The sequence below is a fragment of the Varanus komodoensis genome, unplaced genomic scaffold, assembly GCF_004798865.1.
Source record: "Varanus komodoensis strain SLA01 unplaced genomic scaffold, ASM479886v1 scaffold1, whole genome shotgun sequence".
NCBI lineage: Eukaryota > Metazoa > Chordata > Lepidosauria > Squamata > Varanidae > Varanus > Varanus komodoensis.
In genome coordinates this window covers 133,788,867-133,805,866 of record NW_025335268.1, presented here as the reverse complement: position 1 = coordinate 133,805,866, position 17,000 = coordinate 133,788,867, and the positions used below count along the sequence as shown (strand labels likewise).

Here is a 17,000-nt window from a genome sequence, read left to right as displayed (position 1 = left end):
GAGAAAAACAATCCAAGGTTAATACATATGATGACTTCAAAGAAATAAATGATAGACTGGATTCCTGCACTAAGCAGGTAGTTGAATGGCCCCATCCTACTCTATGCTTTTAGATATATTTCAGGTGTGGGCAACCTTGGGATATTAGCCCTAGACATCATAGCCAGTGGTAAGGGCTGATCAGAATTGTAGGACAAAGCATCCAGAAGACCCCAAATTGCCCACTATTGAGGTACAATATCCATTGTCCAGGTTGCTGTACCTGCAAAACATAATTGTTCCCCAGATTTTGTTTTCATCTTGCCCAAGACAAAGTTAAAATGGATTTTGATCATCAATTTGGCTGATTCTGCTTTTTATAAATCCAGTGACCCTCTCATGCTATTGCTTTGCTATTTCAATCACCTTTTAAACAGCTGCAGACCTCAAGCCAACTGCATGAGCAACTACTTGAAGCTGAGATTTTATCAGTACTGCTGCACATGTTCCAAGCACACATTCCTCCTCTAAAATTGAGCACATTGTGATCTTGCTGATGGTCAATGCTCTGTTCTGAAGCTTTGAAACAGAAGCCTTAAGCAGAATCTCTGATTAACGTATGATAAGATTACCCTGAGGCAGAGTGGTTGCTTCCTGCAACTTCAACATCATCTGAATCTGCAGTAGTCAATAACTGGAACTCTTTGGAGATTAGACAATACAAAGGCAGTTGTGTTAGCAGTAAGAAAATTTAGAAGTCAATGTCCATACTAGCCAGCATGGCTGGCTTGAAAATGCTGGAAGTTGCAAGACTTCTTCCTGGCTAAACTTGCATAGGATTGCACCCATAAAACCTTATTAAGATCATAGAAAGGTCCATAAGGATCATCTGGAAAATCGTAAGATGTGCAAACTTTCATGATCTCCAGCACCCTTCCTTAATATGTAACAAAACAGCAGCAGGTTGGCTGGGTGGGTGAAGGGAAATAGGGGCAGATGAGGCTGCCTGGATGTTCTAGTCAGTGTTTGTTCAGAATGAAGAGAGTTTTGAGTTATGAATTGGATTTTTATTTTCAAAATTGGAGGATCAACAAATGTCTGCTACTTCCTTCATCCCAATGGACATCACCTAACAAGCAGCCAATTTGAATGTCTGTAAATCTTCTTCCTGCATATCATTTAGGGTCGAATCCTATGCATGTTTAGACAGAAAAAAGTCTTACAGCTCTCTACAAATGTACCAGAGAGCTGTAGGACTGCTTAGTACCATCTGACAAGTACTTTCCTTCTATTGTATCCACTCTCCATGCAACATACACACACAACTATTTTTTATTACCTTTTGTCTGATGAAAAGCTCTAGGGATCTCAAAAGCTTGCATTTCTGTGAGCTTTTGAATTAGACAACAAAGACATGACACTATATAGATTCTGAAATTCTCCACAGATTTTTGCTAACACATGATCATGCTGCTGTTAAAGAGAGCTTTGGTTATTGAGCAGCCAGAAGACATAGGAGCAGCATCCAATGGCAACCTCAAGACCTGGCAACTCAGGTAGTGCAACTGTGCTTGCACTATATGTATGTTTTACATAAGCAAGAAGCTTTCACAAGTGTGCTGCTGTTGGAATGAAGTGATATATAATGAAAGTGCTGCATGTGTGTCAGCATTTGCTAAAAAAAGAAAAAGAATCACAACAAAAAACACCATTAAGGGAAGCTAAAAGTAATTGCAACAGCTTCCCACAAGTATAGCAGGCATTTTTGTGTAGTTCCTTCACAAATCTGCATGCAGTAATCTGCATATATAAATGTAGCTTTTTTTTCCTGTATGCTCCACACTCTAAATAGCTGATGATCTGAGCTCAACTGCTTTTCTAGAATAACCCCATTTTGAGATCAGCCTTAGTATGAGCCACCCCCAAATACAAGACCTAATTTCTCTCCTTGTGTAAGGGCAGCACTAATTCTCTCAATAAGTGAATCAGTTGCAAGTATTTATAGATAATAATGGATGTTATTGCCAGTAGACCTATGACATTGATTATATGACCCAACAGTGTAAAAACATATGAAGTTCTACTTGTGCTGTTTGGTCTCTAATTGATTATTTTTGCATGCAAGTCATAGCAATGCTGCATTTGTCAAGTGATTACCATGTACATGTAAACAAGCCCACATGTTGTTAGCACATTAGCCGAAGTAGTTTTTGATAGCCAAATTTGTCATCAAAAGCATCTCAGACTTAGTTATTTGCATATTCTTTATGCACATACAAAGTTCACATTAAATCACTCTCCTTTATGCTGACTTGAACACTGCTATTGCTGCAGTGTCTGTTAAGGGGGTCCAGTGCACCATCTTAACCTGTTTTGTGAGACCAGTTTTAGTTCTGGGAGACTAAGAATGCAGAAAAGATGTTATTTGCATAACCATGAACAGCTGCTTCAAACTAGCCACAGGAGACTGATTGGATGGATCGAGGGGAGGTGAATACATCATTGGGTGATGGTGTAGTCCTTATTGCCTTGAAGGAAACAGTGGTGCAGCCATTTTTGAAAAACCCCTCCCTGGATACAGAATTCTCTGCCAACTATTATCCTATCCCAAGTACTCCCTTCCATAATAGGATGCTCAAGACAGTGGTGGTGTCTCAGCTGCAGGTAGTCATGAATGAAACAAATTATCTGGATTCCTTCAAGTATGGATTCAGATCTGGAGATGAAATCAGCTTTGGTCAGCCTGATGGATGACCATCTTTAGGACACAGATGAAGGAATGCAATCCCTTCTGGATCTCACTACAGCTTTTAATAGTACTTGATGAATGGTGCCCTCCTGCATGAGTTAGGAACATTGTCAAACACCACCTGAAAACACAGCTGTTTATTCAGCCCTTCCCGCCTTGTAATTAAATTAACTATGCTGTTCCATTTTAATTCTTCTGCCCTGCTCTGTAGTATAACTGAATTTTTTAAATTGCATATTAAATGTGATTTTACTATTTATATGGAAACCACTTAAGGATTAAAATATATATGGGTATAGAAATAGGAAAATAGAATAAATATATCAAAATCATTTTGGTGGGTTCACTTATTTCACTTCCTGAAATGCCACGACACCTTTCTCACTTTACTTACAATATACCTGGAAGTGCATGCTACTCAACAGTAAAGGCTTTTAAAGACAGGAAGGATCTTTTCCAGTACCAATTATGCCTTTGTATGCCCTGCCTTTCACTGCTTTAGCAGAATTTACATTGTACCTAAGGAAACCTGGGATTAAGTTATGGAAAATATTTTTTAGAAATTACAAGCTGTAATTTGTATGCCAGTAATTCTTCATCACAATGTGATCGTGAATATATGCAGAAGCTGTGGTTTGAATCCAGACTTAATCATATTTATAGCACTCACTGGAATCAACAGGATTTAGTAATCTCAAATCCCATTAACTGCAATGGTTTTATCCTGTGTATGACTAACTCAGGTTTTGTCCCACTGTCACATTTGTTCTTGGCTTTAACATTTCCTTCTAATGGATTATTCCAAAAATGCATGTCAGCCAATTTAACACATGGTGTTTTCAAACAAGGCTTTTATTATGCAGTTGCCCTACCTCAATCTGTAGCTTTTACAGGGAATACAGTTGTCACTACTTTCAGTGTGTGACCCTCCTCATGTTTTCTCACTGCTCTTTGCCAGCTTTCTTACTAGAAAGGGGGACAAGTTGGAACAGCTACATGACATCTTTTGACTGGTAGCACTAGCAGCCTTCCAACTGGAAGCACCCTAAAAAAGGACAGTTATTAAGGTCCAAAACAAAATTGGTTGATCCAAAGACCCACTGAAATAGGCTGTTGATAACATTCCCATTGTACAGGCCAGGCATTAATTCCCAATGTCTTGAAAACAGGCTGCTTGTCCTATTTTTATAAAGTAACTGCAGAAATTACTATATTCACAAGGATACAGTAGTTAAAACTCACATGGTACATATCAGATTTGCCCAACAGTTCAATGAACATATAGGAAATGTGGCCTCTTGAACAGGTTCAGTTATAAGAGAAGTGCTGCAGAGCTCACAAATTGACAGCAGGTGTAAAGAGTGTGCACCCCACATCCAGTCCTTAGCCAGGCAAGGATAACTTTCTGGCTCTGATCTAAGAGGATCAACCAATTTCACAGGAATTGTAGCCAACAAGAACATTCACCGGGCAGTTACTGTCATGGAATGATTTCATTAACACAGTAGCTTCATCCAGGAGTCAGCAAATGCTCTCACACCACTGAGCTTTTTTTATGCTGTCTGCCCCTACCCCATTTTCCCTTTTGGTATCATTAGTGCAAGGTACATACACTTTACAGAATATTTCTATATGAAAGTTGAATTGCCACCAGTCAGTTACACTCTAGGAATGTAACTGTTTTAAGTTGCCAGAAAGAAAGCACAAAAAAGGTATAGATGTTTTAATCAAGAGCATCAGTCATAAGTTTAAAGATATTATGAGTAAATGCTGAGTTTAGACAGCTGCCCGTGCGGACTTTGACAGTGCCTTCAGATCCAAGATGCATTTGGCAATGTTATCCTTCTCCTGCAATACAGAAGAAAAATGCTATTTTGAGAAACTTTAGTCAAAGAAACAACACAGAGGGGACCAAAAAATATCAGAGGTAGGACTGATAATTGACAGATGACCAGGAATCCAGCCAAAGAGCTGGAAAAGAAAACTATATACTTGAGATTCTGTGCTAGGCATCTCAAAATGTTTCGTATTCTTTCATTAGAATCAAGAACCAAGTTCCTCAAGCTTTGTCTAGATAAGCTTCCCAATATTTAAGAGCAAAGGAAGTGTCCCTACTTATGCTAAATAAAGGACACGTGCATCTGGTTCTTAAACAATGCTTTGGGGCTCACAAATACAAAATAATTTAGACAGGGAAAAAACCTATCCCCAAATCTCTTCCAGTTCTATAATACTAAGGCAGCCTTTCCCACTTGGCACCTTCCAGGAGTACTAGACTACAGCTTTCTTAAAGTCCAACATATCAAAAGAGTATCAGGTTGTGGAAGCCATACTAAAGGCTACAACGCTCATTTGGACATGGATAAGGGGCATAACAAGTTCCTCTCCTATGTGAATTTAGCCATCTAGCAGAAAATGGGAGCATTCACACAGCACAATAAGCATTTGGCCAAATAAGACATGCAAGGTGGCTTCTTTGCCTAAAGGGGTGCAACGTGCCTGACAGAGGAGCAGGAGCTACTTCCCTACTTTGTTTCCCCTCAATCCTTCTGCAGGTATTCCAGAATACACCACAGTAGAATCAAGGTTCTCACCCCGTCATTTTTTGGCTCACCACAATTGCAAATGGATGGGGGTGGGGGATTCATATAGCGCCTCTCCAATGACTCCCTGCTGTTAAAATTTTAATGGGACTCTGCACAAACAATAGTGTTTCTTCTATCTTTTCCCTCAATCCTGAACCCTTCTACCTATTCCATTTGCACAAATGGGATAGGTAGAAGTAAACAGTGGGGAATCCTGAGGAAGGTATTGGCCAGAGTAGGTGCCTACTGGCCAAAGCAAGCAGTCTCCCTCCCCAGTGCCTAGCACAGACTGCAGGTGAATATCCTCTCCACTCCACAAGGAATCAAGTTTTGCAGTTCACGGACACTACTTCTGGCATCTCAGAGAGGAATTTTGCTGTAAGTAATTTGCTTGACCAACGCTTCTGTGTTCTTCAGGTTTGGAAGATACAAGAAACCACGAAGGTCAAACAAACCCTGCAACGTGACATGCCTCATTGAGGCTCCTGTAAAAATCCTTTAAAATCCTACAAAAATGAATATTGTAGAGTTGAAACATGCATAGAAAAGGATGACTAAAATGAGCAAGGGATTAGAGCAACTCACATATGGGGCAACATAGTTCAGAAAAAAGGCAAGTAGTGGGCAACATGATAGTTGTACAGAATTATACATGGTGTAGAGAAGGGACAGGGAGACATGTTTTCCTGTATAATACTAGAACCCAGAGACATCATATGAAGGTGATTGGCAGGACAAATAAAAAAGTACTTTATATAGTATATACAAATACTATGGAATTAACTCCCATGTAATCTAGTGGGGATCAATTTGGAAGGCTACATATGACTACTAGATGCCTTTAATAGTACCTCCAAAATCAGAGGCCACATGCCTATATAATACCAGTTACTGAAGAACATGGGTGGGAGGGTGCTGTTGCAGTCATTTCCTGTTTCATGACTCCTGTGGATGCTGGCTGGCCACTGAATGAACAGGATGCTGGATTAGATGGACAGTTGGACTGAACCATCACCCTTTTAATGTCTTATGAATGCTGAGGAGGCAGCTACTGCCAGATCAGAATATTCCATCTTTTATTCATTGGAACCAGATATTCCATCTCTTATTCATTGGAACCATAGTCCAGAATTAAGCATACATACACCCACTAAAATCAGCAACTTAAAAGAACATATTTCTCTAAATTGTAGGGCAATGTTAAACAATTGGAAGTCACTATGACGTTCTAGTTCTTAATTTTTTGTTTGTAATTTGAGCTGTTAAAACATGTATTTCATAATTCACCTGGATTAAGAAGTCTGTTTGCATTTTTGTAATATTTAACTGCTCATGAGAGCCTGCTCTTGCTTCACATCTGTTTCTAAGACAGCCCTCTACCTTCTTCCCTGAAAACATCAAAAACAGATAAGCAGAATCCTAATCTTTCTTTCTAAATAATATCACACATGCACGAGCAAGTTACCTCATCTGAAAAGTAAATGCAAGAAGAAAGCAAATTATCCTCCTAGCAGGGAATGCCATCTAGATGTATTTATAATATAGCGTTTTCTAAATACCTGCTGGGGTGTAATACTTTGAATAACATTTCGCTCCACCCAGCCGATCATGTGATCTTGTTCCATGCTCCGCTTGAGATGCTGCAGCGCCAACTGATAGTCTAGCCGCTTCTTCACCTCGTTGTATACCCTTAACAGCCTCTCTCTGTAGTTGGTCTCCAGCAACATAGCAACGTTGTTCTAGATCAGCAAGAAATCGAAATAGATCACTCTCCTGTCATCCTTCTGGTGATAGTGTTTCTGTGAAATGTGCTCATACACAGGATATCTTCTTTTTCTTTTGTTTAAAAGATTTAAAGATAAACACTTAAAAACTGTAAGATGACCAGTTTAAAGTAAAGTCTCTAATCTGCCCCATACATAGCTCATTCACTTGCACAGTAACTGCTATCTGTCAAACTCTTGTTTCAAACATCCCCATAATATTCCCTTGCTTCAAAAATCCCTCTTCCCCATAATATTCAGTAGTTATTTTACATAGTTAACAGTGGATAAGTGTCAGTCAGGTCTATTACAATAATAGTACCAAATGAGATTACTTGTCCTCATATTTATTTCAACAATAACCTGGTTGACATGCAATCTCAGAACCATGGGTTACTTATATGTTGTTTCATCAGGCTACAGAAGTGATAAACAAGAACACTGAAAAACTACATGTAATTACTGCGGTGAGGATTGCATTTGCCCAACATTGGAGGAGGGAAGAACCACCTACCGATGAACTGATTTTTAAAAAGATCTTGGACTGTGCCGAAACGGACAGATTGTCTCTGAAGGGGAAAGAGGATACATACTTCTATCAAACTTGGAACTCTTTTTATTATTGGCTAGAGAAAAGGGACAATGAATAGATCTAAGTATGTTTACGGATTGCTATTAAAAAAAAAGTGTGGGGGGCTGATCAAGTAGGTCTGATGTTTCTGATGATTGATGTTTTTTAGTTTCTTTTTGTTAGTTGGTAGAAAAATAATAATAAAACTTACTTAAAAAAAAAAAGAACACTGAAAAACAAAGCAAACACCAACCCCTCAATGTTACAAAATCATATGGGATACATGGAGGGAGTGGGCAAAAAGGACGGAAACATCCCAGAGACTGAGTAGACCAGGGGTCCTCAAACTTTTTAAACAGGTGGCTACTTGAAAGGTGCCAGTGATAGGTGTGGGCCGCCAAGGCGGTGCAGGCAGAGGGCGTGGGCCAGGGCAGGGCAGGGCAGGGCAAGGCAGGGCTGGGGGTGCGCGCGCGGCATGGCAAGGCGCAGGCTTGCTCGCAAGGAGATCGTTTTCTTCAAGTGAGTCTAAAGTGATCTCCTTGTGAGCAAGCCGCTGCCGCTGGGTGCGCACACTGCAAGGCGGAGGCGAGTCCAAAATGATCTCTGCACGAGCAAGCCCCTGCCTCGCCACGTGCGCACGCATGCAGCGAGTCCAAAACCTCTATTCACCTCAGGCCGGATAAATGGGCATAATGGGCCAGATCTGGCCCACGGGCTGTAGTTTGAGGACCCCTGAGGTAGACCAACAGGAGGAAATAATAATTAATAGGGAAAAAATGAACAAAGGGGTAAAGCTGCTTTATCCTATGTTTTGCCCTACTGGTGACAGACTGGCAGGACTTTGGAAAGGCAATTCTTTCACCCTCTGATAGGTATGAAATCCTACATATCTCTATGTAGAGGTACGCCCCATTAAGCTTAATGAAACTTTCTCCAAAGTAATTGTGGATGAGATTACAGCCTGAGTTACTTGGTCCAGGCTTGTATTTAAGATAGAAACAACCAACTTCTCTACTGGAAACATGTTTTAGAACTCATTTTTTTTAGGATGCAGTATTTTCATCATTCATCTCATCGTCACAATATATTGATGCCAATGGTAAAATAGTAACTTAGCAACAAATTTGTTCCAAATTTCTAGTGATACCACACCTTGTGCTGGTTTTGGAATTATCTGGAAAATAAAAGCTTTTAGAATGTCTGTTCCAACAAATTCTAGGAATGCTTTGACACAGATATAATCAAGTGTTATCACAGATTGACAAAAGTCACACAAAACAATGAAGGCATCAAAGAATGAGAAGTGAGAATGCATACAGCATAAAACTACTGTTAAGAGTTTATATTGTTTTCTAGTTTTTGAACAGAATAGCTATATATTTTAATACTGTACCCTTTTGGCTTCAAAGAGATAGTGGCGACCCTCAACTCTCCACTGCTCTTTCTTCTCTTGTTTAATCGCAGTCTCAAAATAATTTATATGCTGTTTTTTCACAGTTTCTGCTGTATTAAGTGTTTCCTGAAATGAGAGTGAAATATGACAGTCTAATCTCAAGAAAAGTTCAATTATGCCAAGTCACATCTTTAGCCAATTACCAATTTCCACATCTTGATAAAGTACTAGAAAAAATATGATTGTATTAACTCTGAAAAAATATTGGCATAATTTAAGATAATGAGCACAAACTTTCAAACACAGTATATCTTCCTCTGTACTTAAATGGATGAGAAGTACATAGAGAACTTTGCTCAATCTTTTACCATCATTCAGCTGATAATAATTATCAAATTGTATATCAGATCCCAAGTCTGGACAGCAGTCTTATTACAAGCACAAATATTCAAAATCTCAAAAGGAAATAATTTGGAATAACTGAATAGTATAATAAAACTGATCGATCTTGTTCACCCAGGATGAACATGTGTTTTTCAAGAGATGTGTTGACAAGACTGTGAGCAAGGGAGTGAGCTGTCTCCCATACACTCATTACTTCCACTTTTAATGAGCTTTCTTCAATAACCCAGCAATACGCTATTCCTGGAATGTCTGACATGGTGCTGAAACATGGAACTCTGGGTTACTGTAAGGTAAACAACGTTAAACCAAAACAACCCACAAGTGATTGCTGGGTTAAACACTGGGCATTTTAACTTTGAACAATCCAAAGTTTTGGGATACAGGTCATATCAAATACCCAACAATGGTGAGTTCCTGAGTGGTCAATGAAAGTTGATTCAAAACAAAGGAGTGTGTGCTTCATCAGTCACCTATGGGTATCTTACATGTGAACCAGGCCATTCTCACTTTGGATGTCTTCAGGTTTCACGTCAGCATAATTATTATCTTTAACAAAACAAAGAGTTCAGTCATACGCAAAAGGAGGAATGTTGAACCATGCTAAAGATTACTTCCTTGGTAAAGAAGGCTACATATACATTCCTTCTGCAAGGAAGATCATGTTTGGGTTTCTTCTAAGAGGAAAAAGGGCACTGTATAAATGTAAAAAAAAAATCTATGCACAGCAGCCTGGGTGCAAGTACCACTGAACAAACTGGAATTCACTGCTGCATAAACATGCACATAATTACACTGTTTGACCTACTAACTGGATGAGGTGTGGGATACTACTGAATTTGGCACTGCTCACTAGTATAGTACTTACAAAGGCAAAAGACATTGACACATATTTTGACTGATTAAAAGTCTAAATAATGTTACATTGCATGCTAAGCCATACTATTCTAAGAACCTAAGTACCAGGATATCAAGTCACAAAATTTCTGTGTAACCTGTCACATGATTTTTATCAGTAAGAAGAAAAAAAATACTATCTTACATCATTGAGTTTATCAGCAAAAGCTGCTACAGCAGGACCAAACCTCTTAACTCCATAAATCAGCACTCCCACAACAGTGATTCCAGAAATCGTTTCATGGTTAATTACATAAATTTCTTTAGAAAGGAGATACAGCGCAAGTCCAGTTCCAAACATATAGGGGCCTAGATGTAAGCAAATAAGGACAGTATTACATAACCAAGATAATGGAAAATGGATTTTTAAAAACCTTATAGCAAATATAGAATATGTTATCATACTTGCACATGTGAACTATCAGTGGGGAGAACTTAATAGTGTTTTGGACTATGTCAGACAACCATGGAGTGAGGAAGAAAAGTCCTGATCAGGTTACCGGAAGTGTTATTTTCCCCTCTCAAAACTGGATCAAGGTCCAGCAACTAAGAATACCTTAAGACACTAAGGACATCTCTAACACTACCGCCCCCCTTTTTTTTCAAGAAAGAGCTAAACTAAAGTTCTCCAATTTAAAAATGGCAACATTCAGGACTTTTGACAGCACTTACATGACAGAGTCTTCCAAAATACTACTCCATGTACAGTCAAAGAGCAGTATGGGTGCTACAAGTGGTAAAGGCTACGGGTTTCTGTGGTATTTCTGAAAAATATCTGGATCCATGGGCCAAACTATGGCAAGGTCAGCCAACATTCTTTCCTTACCTTGTTACTAGCTAAGAGCAAAGGAAGGAAAAAATCCTAAACCACTGTTTTGGTACAGCAAACGATTGGAACATCACAAACAAACTGAAACATTACCCTGGTACAACAGAAGTGTCCTTTACTAGGCTGCTCAATGGTAGGACAACTACCAGAGATAGTTAGCAACCATGAACACAGGACTTTTGACAAAATCCTTGCATGAGACAAGGCAAGAAAAACAACAGCATAGTGATCTTGCCTGTAAGTTACACATGCAAGATCACATCTGACAAAATCTAATCAAAAGTGCCCCATGACAGGCAAATGCTAATGTAATTATACATGCCTATGCCAAAAGGATTTGCTGAAGCATAAACAAATCACTGTCAGGTGTCAGAAGGCAAAATTTTCAAAGTTGCTATGTGTCCCAAATAACTTTTTGCATATGTGATGGTTCCAGTATTAAATTCTTCCATCCTGCTTCTTTTGACCTGGAATACCTATTGTGGTTCTCTAGGAATTCTTCTGCAAAGACGTGGGATCTTCTGTTATATCCAACTTCAGCCACTTTTGCCCAGTCTCATCAAACTCTAGTTACTTAGGTTCTTTCTTTGCCACAGGCAGGGACCCATTGCAACACCCTTGGAAAACAACCATTTTTCTTTCACCAGTTGAGAGTCAAGTGTATCAATGCACCCTAAGCTTCAGTAGCCACCCTACTCAGATGCAAGAACAGGTATTTTTGCAATTCTGCTCCGTTTTCAAGAGGTCCCTGTACAATTTGTAGTCACTGACCACTTTCTACTGTGTGTATACAGATTTTGGACAGTATTTGGTTGGAGCCCCAGCCACTTCGTGCAGTTTTCACTGGCCAACTAATGGGAAGGATTGTGTCTGAGACTCTTCTTGCATCCTCAAGTTTCCTCTTTATCCTGACATCAGGCAGCCTGGCTGATGTGATTATGGAAGAAAACTTTCTCTAACATTGTTCAGAAACTACAGACACTCCACTTAGATTACTAATTGCCATGTGACTAATGGAGTGAGCTAGAACTCTAACAAACAAACAATTGCAAGCAGGCAGTTTAACCAGATTACACTAGCAAGCAGTGCTGGCTCCAATTTTGTTTCTAGCCCCAAATTAATGGGTTTGGTTTAATCTTTAGAATCCTAAATAACTTAGAACTGAAAATCTACCTTCCTCCATACACACCTAACTGAATTGTATGATCTTCCTCGGACGTCTTACTTCATGTAGTTCAGGTGAATAAGGGAAGTCTGGTAACTACTGGAGAAAGGTTATTTTCCCAATCAGGTAGCACCATCCCTATCATATTTTCAGCACTAGGTAAAGGCCTTTTAAACAATTTATGCCATCTGGGACTCTCATTTTTAAAATGTGTAATTCTGGAGTACTGTAAGCTTTGTTTTGCTGTCATGTTTTGCTGACATGAATTTTATGTCATGTTTTTATGAATTTGTGTTCTACTTCACACTAAATCAGTATTGTAAGCCACCCAGAAAACTATCATATAGGACAGCACATATATACTTTAAATAAATAGATAATATGAATAAAGATCAGCATTCACCAGTAGATTTGCAGTAACTTGCACTAAATCAGTAGGAGTTTCTAACTCCCAACTGACCAGCATAACAAGTAAAAAGGGCTGGTGTACTAAAAGACATTGCTAGAAAAGAACAATTGAAGAAAAATTGAAGAAAAACAGGACTTCACTTTTGCGTGAAAAGACTTGTGATCTTTGGCAGAACCAAACTTACAAATTCCCGAACTGAGCATATGGTGAGTGCTAACTGCTTTCTCAATTATTAGTGCATGTCCACCTACCTAAGTTACTTTATTTTCACTTGCTTCTGGTTGGTCGTCTCAGGATTTTAGTAAAAAACAAACTAGAAGCCACAAGCCTGAAGTCTGCCCATCCCTGCACCAGTATGGTCAGTCAGGGAGACCTGCATATTTACCGCAAAACCCTGCACAATGACATATCGCAACTCTCTTAATTAAAAAGGGCACAGTCACAACTTTTCTAATCAGAAATTAAAATCAATGTACAACAGAAACAACTGTATGCAACAGTCATTTCATAAGGCTTGTATTTGCCACATACAACTTTAACTGAAATAGCAAATAGAAATCTACTGGTGAATTTATTATGAAGTACTTTGTTTGGCTGTTGCAGTCACTGATAACACAAAATTTATCAAAAGATGATAAACACCACCCCTTTATATGGCAATGTCTCCTGAAGCCTCAAATTATATGAAGTGCTGACTGAAAAAAAAAATAACAGAAATACATTTAAAATACGTCTTTTATAAATATATTGTTAAAATTGGCTTTTCCATCAAGAGCAGCTTCACATAGGCATACTAACCTGTGACTCCAGTTTTAGGGTATAAGAACTGGAAAAATTCTTCAGGGAAGATTCCATGGCGGACTTTCCCTCCTGTCTCTGGAAGAGGTGGCACTGGAGCCAAGTGCTGTTGACTTGTGTGAACTGGTCTTGATACTTGCACCACTCTACAATATTGTAAAGTCAGTTATTCAGTGATGCCACATCCTGAACCCAAAGTCGTTCTGTTCAGGTTAAGTAGCACTAATTTGCTTTACAAAAGATTCATCAGTTCAGTGTTCCTAAAACTAGCTTTATAGTAACACAGCCATAGAGTCCTGACCTTTTTATTTAAACGTCATTTTAAATGTTAATATTATTTGCTTATTTTATCTGGCCAGGGCGACTTATTTTATATTGTAATTTCTTATTTTATATTGTAATTTCTTGTATTTTAATTTTATGTTGTGAGCCGCCTCGAGGCTTCAGAGAATGGGGCGGCATAGAAATGCTGAAAGAAAGAAAGAAAGAAAGAAAGAAAGAAAGAAAGAAAGAAAGAAAGACAGACAGACTCCAAAATCCTACAGCCCAGCATATTGTTGTCCACAATAACTTTACCTCTTGTGTGTTGAAAAGTAGGATTCTAGGTAGAAGCTTTACTACTAACTGCAAGCTTGTTTTCCAAAGGGTGTATTAGGACCCAGAAAGGCCCTTTAAGGAAAAGAAAAGTTTCCCAGACAAATTACCATAAAAGGTTTGTTTTTCCTTTTAACTGTATTCACAAGACATATGATAACCCCACATGCTGGTTAATTGATACAGATACAACTTAGAATCCATTAAAAATCTGCATAGCTGGAAAGCTGCCAGTCAGGCACCTACTTTCTCATGTAACTTCAGGAAAGAAAGAGAGAGGGAAGCTTCCTCCAAGGAAGGCTCCCAGGTGTGGAAGGAAGTGAAAGTGGCTAGACAGAGCAGTTCCCATTAACCCATTTCTCATCTAGTGACCTTATGCATACAAAATTACTCATATATCTAACATTACATCCATTAGATCAAGATAAGCAAGTTTAACTGAGACAATGGCAGACAAACATTTCTAGGAGGAGAAAAGCAACCCTAAATAGACTATAGTGATTGAAGTTTTTATGTTTAAATGAAGACTTAGATACTGAAAGTATCTTCAACATGTGTGCATACTCATACCTGTTCCTTCATAGTTTTCTATTAGGATTCTGTGTTCCAATGCAGAGAAACTTGGGAAAGAGCACTATGCTGTTCCACAACATGCTACAAACACTTTTAAAAAACAGTTTTTTAAAAAAGTGGCCTGTGATACAGTAGAAGAAAGCTTCAGCATGACAAGCCTTGCTGAGGCTTTTTCTTGAAAAATCCCAAAATGAGAAGAAATTATTCTTTCTTTTTCTCCAAGGAGAGCTGGGGTAGGGAAAAGAATGGAGAGATTTTAATGCTTCTTGATAGACTTTTTGGAAAAGTACAGATTGTGGGTTGAAAGCCATATTCTCTCCTCTGTGTAGAGGAACTAAGTGGTTTCTCTCCCTCTCTCTTGGATTTTGGCAGAAGAGAACAAAGCAAGGTACTGTTGTGCCTTTTTCAAAAGCCAGCACAATGGCAAACACACCTCCCTTCCAAGAATTCTGTAAAAGGGGGGTAGGGGGAATCAGTGTCAGCAGCTGTAAGCAGTTTGGTTTGGTAGTAAGCCAAACCAAACTGCTTACTTTAGACATGCAATTCCTGCATATGCAAAATAAGCAGTTGCAAGGTAGGGTGTACTTTCTGCATCACAGAATTATCATACAGATGGAGATTGTGAATCTTGACCTATCATGTCCCATTGCTTTCTTGAAGCATTCCCCTGCAACACTAGCTGCTGGCCAAGCCCTGATTTATTGAGAAAAACTCTCTTCAAGCCACCCCTGTACTAGTCACATCTGCCATCCATGAAGAATAATTCTAAGGACAGCTTTTCAACATCCTTGAAAGAGTTATCACTTCCTTTTCCAAGCAAAGTTTCAAAATGCACAACATCCAAACCACATATTTTCTCTCAAGGAGATATGTGTCACAAGAGAATGCTTAATTTTTCACAGGCCTACATAACTTGCAGTCATGAACACCTCAGAAAATCAACCAGGGATGAACAGTAGTGACTTTGTTGGGAAATCAGCCTATCCAATTCCATTCCCTCCTTGAAGAAAATGACCACCAGGCATCCATGGAGAAAAATGCATAATGTTTAATATTTGACATGTATCGATTTGTAACACCGGTCATATGATTTGGTTTTAATTTCACTGAAACAGATTTCATTGATTTTATTGTGATCAGTTTAGTCTAATTTATATCTGTGGTGTACTTTTAGCATTGTAAGCCACCTAAATACGTAGCACGTAAGTATTGTAAAAGTATATCTAAAATAAATAAAATAAGCTCGGACCCAGAGTATTCCTTGCATTAGTGTGGTCTCCAATGTTAGCCATACTTAAGAGTAGAGCCCTTGAAATGCATGAGACCTAAGTTAGGCTCCTCCATTGCAATGGATCTACTTTGAGTAGGCCTGATATTGGATAACATCACTTACTATCCACAAGGATTAGGACTTTTAATCCGTACTCACCCCACGGATACAGAAGGCGGCAAGCTCTTCAGGCCAGCCGGGGCTGCAGAGGGGAAGAACAGCGAGTCACTGCATGGCTAAAATCCGGCGCGACCACCCCTAAGTTCAACCCCCCCCCCCCCCTCATTACCCTAGCTTACCAAAGGCCCGTAAGGCCAGGCGGGACAGCATCGCGTCCTGAGCAGAACTGCCCTCTCTGTCCCTGTGACCCCGGCAGCGGCAACACTAAGATGGCAGCCCTGTGAAGGAAATCTCGCGAGAACACCTTCTCCGGAGTCCCACTGCTTGTGACGTCACCTCAGACGGAAGAGGAACATAGAGTTACGAAGGCAAGAGTGCCGGAAGAAAATTCTGCCGGTGGCCGTAACGCCTTCTCTGTGGATACCGAAGCGAAAGGGCTGTGCTAACTCAAGCTGTCTTTTGGCTTTGGTGTAGGATCCAGGCTAGTGCTATACAGACCCGTTAATATGAATGAGGCCTTAGATGCAATCCTACGCAAGCTTAGACAGCAGGCTGTGAGTTGTAGGCCCTTTTTTGCCCAGAAATTTGGATTGGATTGCATCTGAAGTCTCAGTCCTTTCAATGGGCCTATCTACGTAGCAGCAACGTTGGGAGACTACTTTGCTGTCCGGCTAACGCTTTTCGAATATCGGAAGAACTACCGTAGAATTAAAAGACAGAATCAAAAGAAGAACCCCATTATTTCAGAACAAGTTTTCCTAGTTGCTTTTGTCAGCATCTCTTACTCCCAGCTAAATTGATAACTGTCCAGAGCAAGCATTGGAGAATTTCAAGTTTTTAGCCAAGTTGCGATTGGTCATCGTCCCCAACGTAGTGAGAACCCAAAACAGATGTTCAGATGCT

The 17,000-nt window shown here is 39.5% G+C and overlaps 1 protein-coding gene across 1 annotated transcript; it reads right to left on the bottom strand.

Moving 5' to 3' along the window:
* Window positions 1-4,436: 4,436 nt before the first annotated feature.
* ATP5PB (ATP synthase peripheral stalk-membrane subunit b) lies at window positions 4,437-16,430 on the bottom strand. Its single transcript, XM_044447123.1, has 7 exons — window positions 16,277-16,430; window positions 16,137-16,179; window positions 13,541-13,686; window positions 10,485-10,648; window positions 9,041-9,166; window positions 6,873-7,052; window positions 4,437-4,576 (listed from the first exon to the last, which is right to left on the bottom strand). Exons 1-7 carry the CDS (start codon window positions 16,305-16,307, stop codon window positions 4,505-4,507), a joined length of 762 nt encoding a protein of 253 aa, XP_044303058.1. The 5' UTR covers window positions 16,308-16,430; the 3' UTR covers window positions 4,437-4,504.
* Window positions 16,431-17,000: the final 570 nt, after the last annotated feature.